The sequence below is a fragment of the Colletotrichum acutatum genome, assembly GCF_030867785.1.
Source record: "Colletotrichum acutatum strain CBS 112980 chromosome Unknown BDZ83scaffold_71, whole genome shotgun sequence".
In the NCBI taxonomy this organism is placed as follows: Eukaryota; Fungi; Ascomycota; class Sordariomycetes; order Glomerellales; family Glomerellaceae; genus Colletotrichum; species Colletotrichum acutatum.
This window is the reverse complement of record NW_026849065.1, coordinates 164,887-170,559: the sequence shown is the minus strand read 5'-3', so window position 1 is coordinate 170,559 and position 5,673 is coordinate 164,887. Positions and strand designations below refer to the sequence as shown.

Sequence of the window (5,673 nt, the reverse complement as noted above, 5' to 3'; positions counted from 1 at the left end):
TCGAAAAGGATGTCCCCTTGTATCACCACGTATGGAATACTCTTTTGCCGAATGATTGTGACCCGGTTTGCCGTCTGTGAAATGGAAATAATGTATTTTTGACCCCTGAAATCTTCCAGTACCTTTGCCGACAAGAAGGAATGAATGGCCTTCACTATATTTGGGGACCATGCCAATTTATGTTTGTCCTCCGTAATCTGGCAGTTGCGTTTCCACTGCATGAGTTGTTCTAGCGAGTGAGTCAAAAGACAACGCCATGCATTTGAAATTTCCCTGGAGCAGGCTAGCTGGAGTGGTCGAATTGTACCATCATTGAACCCTTGCCGGGAGGTAGAGTACTTTCTCAGTACTCTTTGAATCATTGAGAGCTGACAAGCATGGCTTTCCTGTACCCCCCACCGGATACCATCGCACCCGCCTCGCAGAGCCAGCGACTCCACCCGGGTAAGGTCTTCAACAACTATCGTCTCTGACTGTAGCGTCTCTTCGGCCCAGGTGGCAAAGACGGCGGAACCAAAGTCGAAAAACGCTGCTGCTAGGAAAATATGATGCAACTTTTCTGGCTTTAGATCTCTGCCACAGTTTTCGAAGTCTGAGCATATCGTCTCAAAACACCGATATATGAAGGAAAGCAGATTTTGTGTGTTTCGGCTTGATGTAATTTTGGCCAGATGATGATACGGAAAATAGGTCGGATACGAACGTTGGATTAGGGTGTGTTCTGGTACCGACATGGAGTTGTGGGTGGACATAGTGGCTGGAATATAGGTTCGACTAATGATACGCTGTAAGATTAGGTCTGTCTTGACTACACGCGAGAAGCGGTCGTCTATCTTCGGGATATAAGCGCCAAAAAGTTCTTTGCCCTCCTCGCTGTTGCAGATGAAATCGACAGCTGTCCGGTGTGTGAAACGGATGCCTGTTTCCCCCCAAGGCTGAAGTCTGCTCTTGTGAAGATTGGACGAGGAGAAAGCTTCTTCAGGTTCGATTATGTCCAGTAGTCCGGCACACATCGCTGATAGTGACTTCCCTAAGCGGTGCCACTTTTTCCAGAGCACTACCATGTCGGGCGTCTCGTGTTGGGATGTGAAGGACTCCAGTATCCCATCATCTGTAGAAATGACAAGACCGAGAAGGTTGTCTATATGCCCCCAGGCGTAACTGCCGTCATAGGAACTCTTGAGTTCCATTGCCATATAAAAAATCAACACTGTTTTTCTTCGATAGAGGTCGCTGTCTTCTTTCATTCGGCACCACATTTCCTTATACAGCTTCGTAAGGTCTTTGGGCAGGGACTCCACGCGACTGTAAAGAGTGTCCATATCATCGTAGTTGGCGAGACCTCGTCGGAGACTACCTAGAACAAGGATGACCCAGATGAAAACTCCTTCAGCCTTTTCACAGATATGTTTGAATAAATTGTTGGTTGCGTCGTCGTCGAGGTCAGTATCCATGGCCGCAAGTCGCTCTCGCGTAAGCAAGCAAATGTCTCCATTAGTCAGATCCTGAATTCTAAGCATAGGGTTCTTTTCGAGTACGCGCTTCAAGGCTGGCTCAGGGCGGCTAGAGACACAGACTTTGATTTGGTTTGCAGTGAAAAGGTCGTCAATGAGGCCTAAAAGTCGGCCAGCTCCTTTGTCCGGTGCATCGGCGATTTCATTCAAGCCATCCAAAAGCACCAAGTGTAGGAAAGCCGAGTTTTGTATCAAATCCGAAAGAGTTGTCTCAAGCTCTAGTGTAGTCCAGTCGGTATCTGCATCTTTCCTCGATATAAAAGGCTGCCTCTCTAAAATTTCCATTGCGATTCTCTTGTCTTCGGACAGAACTTGATGGAGCAGAGAGCAGAGCAGTCCTTTGATGCTCTGCTGCATAAACGTGCCAGGTCTCCACAAATAATGTGATATACAACGAATTGCCGATTTGCAGTGTTTGATGGTATTTGTTGGTATACACGTGGGCAGGTCAGACCTTTCGGTCGCGACGAGGTCAATAGTCGAGGTAGGTCTATTGCGCGTATGTGGAAGCGGAAGATCGTGGGCAGAGCCCGCGATCCCTCGGTGGGTGTAAGTAGGTCGAAGGGTCCGTCTGCACGGGCCCAGACTGCCTACCTACCTCCCCTACCCAACCGTCTACCTAGACCCCTTTTTCTGCCTTGCCAATCCAACAGTGTTGTCATTTGTTTCGACGTATTCATTAGTATACTTTTCCCCGAGCCAGGTTTGCCCCTGATCCAGTAAACTTTACGAGTGTCATCTTTCAACCAGTCGACCAAACTGTCCCAAGGCCGAGGTTCAGTTGGTCGAAGAGAACGAGTTGAGGTTCTTGAGTTGCCCAACGGCTCAACTGACTCTCCTGACTGAATGCTCGTCGTGTGAACATCAGAAGATTCGTTGGCCTTTGAGTCCTCTCTGGACGTCATCCTCTGTGAAAGGGCGTGCTGAACATCCTGGGCAGACGATGAAACATGATTCTTGATAGAAATCTCATGACTAGAGAGTTTGAGGGACACGTGTGACTTGATTGCATCCTGCGTCTTCGAGGATTCCGCGGTGACATGGTCTTGGATCTGCTTCGTGTGTGTCTCAACGACAGTTCGAAGGATGCTACCAGATTTCGCATAATCTGTAATGAATTGTTTGAGCTCTTGACTCAGATCCAGGAAACCCTTCTCGTTCATTTTGTAGAGAGCCTCTGCTCTGGCCAACAGACGCTCGAGAATCGACGTATCAATGAGTCTCTGCGCGTCATCCAGATCCCCTTTGAGTCGCTCAAGTCTCCTCTTCCTCCACAATATCTTGGGCGCCGCGACTAATGCTCCAAGTTTGCCTGACGGATTAGGAGACAGAAACTTCATCTCCTCCTCCAAGTCTCGGGCATTCTTGATACATTTCGCGGTAAGTTCGAGAATTCGCTTCTCCATTGTCGGTGCTCTGATGGTGGCGGCAGTCGGAGCGGCAGCGGCAGCGGCAGCAAGGATCGGTCGTTTATCCAAAGACTTCTCCAAACTATCGCAGACGGCTTTGAGACTCTCGGCGTGTTCTGAGAGACTAGGTTCCGGCGAACCGCTCTCGTAGACACGTCTACACATCGAGATGGCCTCGTGGCCGAATCTGATGAGCTGCATGACGTTGCAGGCGAGGCTCAGGCCCGCGATGCCTTCGAGGCCGGACATGGCGGGCCGTCTGGGGTGACTAGGCCAGTAATTACGGTAGGATAGTTCGAGTAAAGCAGGATCAAATGCTTGTCGGTAGCTATTATCGCGTGAGGTATCGGTCCGCGTGGTCCACGCCGAGGGATTTGAGCAAAGGGGGAACAGACAGTAATTAGACACCCAGAGACAGGCCGACGGAAGAGATGAAGGAGGGAAGATGAATGTGGAGGGAGAGTTGGAAGGGACGTCGGTTGGGGCCGTTGCTTGGCAAGACGCAGCCTGATCATGAAATGGCAAGTTCGACCTCATTGGAGGAACCGCGCCTCCCTCGTGATCTGACAGGCGTTCAGAGACACCCAATCAAGTTCTAGTTGCTCATGCATTGCAAGATTGGACCAGTTGAGGTGCAGTGCAATTTTCACGAGAGACTCGTGATTGGAGATTACCGTGAACAGCTCTGAGCTTCAGTATATATCTAGTCCAATACTCCAACTGATATCAAACCGGCCAGCAAATAAGCAGGCAACCAAACGTCATATATCTCATGCGTCCTTTCTACCGTAACAACGCTCTGGTCATCTACTTCCTCGAATGCACCATCCGTCCCTTGACCCAAACCGTCTTGGTATTCCGATCATCCCCATTAAACACCCACTTGGCAACCCGATTCTCCCAGCTCTCCCACCCAAACACATCAACATTCCCATCCTCCTCCTGCTCCCCATCCTCGTCGACAACAGGCAACCCAATAAGCTGCGCATCCCACTGCAAACCAACCTCAAACCCGCCAATCTTCCCACCCAGCCCAACAACCTTGGCACCGCCCCTCGTACCGAGATACAACACTTCCTCAACCGTCAGCTTAGCCCTCTCCTTCTCCTCCCCCTTCAGCCCCATCGCAACATGCCTCGACACCAACGCAGCCTGCCTCGCCGCCTCGAGTATACTAGGGCTATACCCACCGCTCATATCCGTCCCCAACCCAACATCAATACCCTTATCCCACAACCACCTCACTCTCGCCGCACCACTGGTAATAGAGCTGTTACTACATGGACAATGCGACACCTTCGCGCCCCGCTCCGCAATTGTATCCGCCTCCTTCTCCGACAAATGAATCGCGTGCGCGAGCACCATTTTCTCCCCCAACAGCCCATGGCTGTCATACACATCCGTATAACTCTCCGCCTCCGGGAACAACTCCTTCACAAGCTCAATCTCCCCCTCATTCTCCGAAATATGCGTCTGCGCGAGCACATCCAACTCCCGCTGCAACCCCGCCAGTCCCCTCATCGCCTCCCCAGAACAAGCCGGCGCAAACCGCGGCGTCAGCACCGGCGCAACGAGCTCAAACGCCGGGTCGATCTGCCGGATATGCTCCACGCTCGCCCTCGTCTTGCGCAGCGAGTCGGCCGCGGACTCGTCCTTGTAGTACTCCGGGCACAGACCCTCGCGGTCCATGCATACCCTCCCCACGAACGCGCGCTGCCCGAGGGCGAGGCAGATGTCGGCGAGGAGGTTTGTGGCGGCGACGTCGATTGTGGCGTAGTATGCCGAGGTGGTGGTGCCGTGGGCGAGGGTGCGTTTCACGCAGGCCGTGTAGACCCGTTTTGCCTTTTTCTGGTCGGCGAGAGAGGATTCGAGGGGGAAGGTGTAGGTGTTTAGCCAGTCGAGGAGGGTCGACTTGCCAAAGATGCCGACGTTTGGGTATTGAGATGCGTGGACGTGGGTATCTGGTGGTGGGGGTGGTTAGCTCTGGGTACGATGTCTCACTATGGGGTGGGAGAGCACCCCGAGACAGACGATCTCTGTCCCGGGCACACGAAAAGAAAGAACGAGTCTGAACATACCGATAAACCCAGGAAAGAAAAATTGCCCCTCCTTGCCAACACAAACCTCGACATCGCCAACTGCCCACCCCAAGCGCGGCAGAACCTCCGCCTCGGCTCTCTTCAAATCGCACTCCGCTTCGACAGCTACAATCGTTCCAGCGGCATCAACGCAGACGGCCGCGCCGTGGAGGTACTCGAGCTGCTCCTTTGTCTTTGAGTGAATGAATGAGCCGAGGAAGAGCTTATTGCGCGGCTGCGACTGCGCTTGCGTGGGAGTATGAGTTTCGGTCGCTGTTGCGCCGGCAGCGGCGGGCGGTAGGTCCCGGATCATGTCGCCCATTATTGTACTGCTAACCGGCTATCCTTTTGACCAGTGTCGGTATTGAGCTTCTCTAGAAAATAGGGTAGAATTCGAGGGTTGAGTGGTAGAATAGCTCGCAGGTAGTTGTGACGTCGGGATAATCTGTCTTCGGTCTTTGGCTGTCGTCGGCAGAGTCGGCGGTTGAAACGTAAACCCCCACCGCGCGATGTTCTCTCTGTCTTCTTTATTTCCAATTCCCGATGCGCTTCAAAAGACGCAGGTGATCGCTGCTGCTGACAATTTCCTCTCACGAGACTATCACAAGAAGGATAACCAGAATAGCAATTGCTGCGTCAATGCCCTCAAAGAATAGCAGTCACGGGATGTAC

At 52.2% G+C, this 5,673-nt stretch overlaps 3 protein-coding genes across 3 annotated transcripts; all 3 read right to left on the bottom strand.

Moving 5' to 3' along the window:
* Positions 1-1,205: 1,205 nt before the first annotated feature.
* On the bottom strand, positions 1,206-1,898 carry BDZ83DRAFT_563710 (uncharacterized protein; the record flags this gene model as incomplete). Its single annotated transcript, XM_060503586.1, has 1 exon — positions 1,206-1,898. A coding segment is annotated over one exon (693 nt), but the record flags the coding sequence as incomplete, so codon positions are not given.
* A 168-nt stretch (positions 1,899-2,066) lies between these two features.
* On the bottom strand, positions 2,067-3,446 carry BDZ83DRAFT_627517 (uncharacterized protein). The gene has a single exon (XM_060508640.1). The coding sequence runs from the start codon at positions 3,170-3,172 to the stop codon at positions 2,105-2,107; it is 1,068 nt and encodes a 355-aa protein (XP_060363076.1). The 5' UTR covers positions 3,173-3,446; the 3' UTR covers positions 2,067-2,104.
* Positions 3,447-3,730: 284 nt separating this feature from the next.
* Positions 3,731-5,323, bottom strand: BDZ83DRAFT_753911 (guanine deaminase; the record flags this gene model as incomplete). Its single annotated transcript, XM_060514412.1, has 2 exons — positions 3,731-4,884; positions 5,002-5,323. 2 exons carry the CDS (start codon positions 5,321-5,323, stop codon positions 3,731-3,733), a joined length of 1,476 nt encoding a protein of 491 aa, XP_060363075.1.
* Between the last annotated feature and the right edge of the window lie 350 nt (positions 5,324-5,673).

What these genes read in the sequence shown, in the direction of transcription:
- BDZ83DRAFT_627517 (XM_060508640.1), bottom strand. Translation starts at nt 3,172, where the DNA reads ATGTCCGGCCTCGAAGGCATCGCGGGCCTGAGCCTCGCCTGCAACGTC.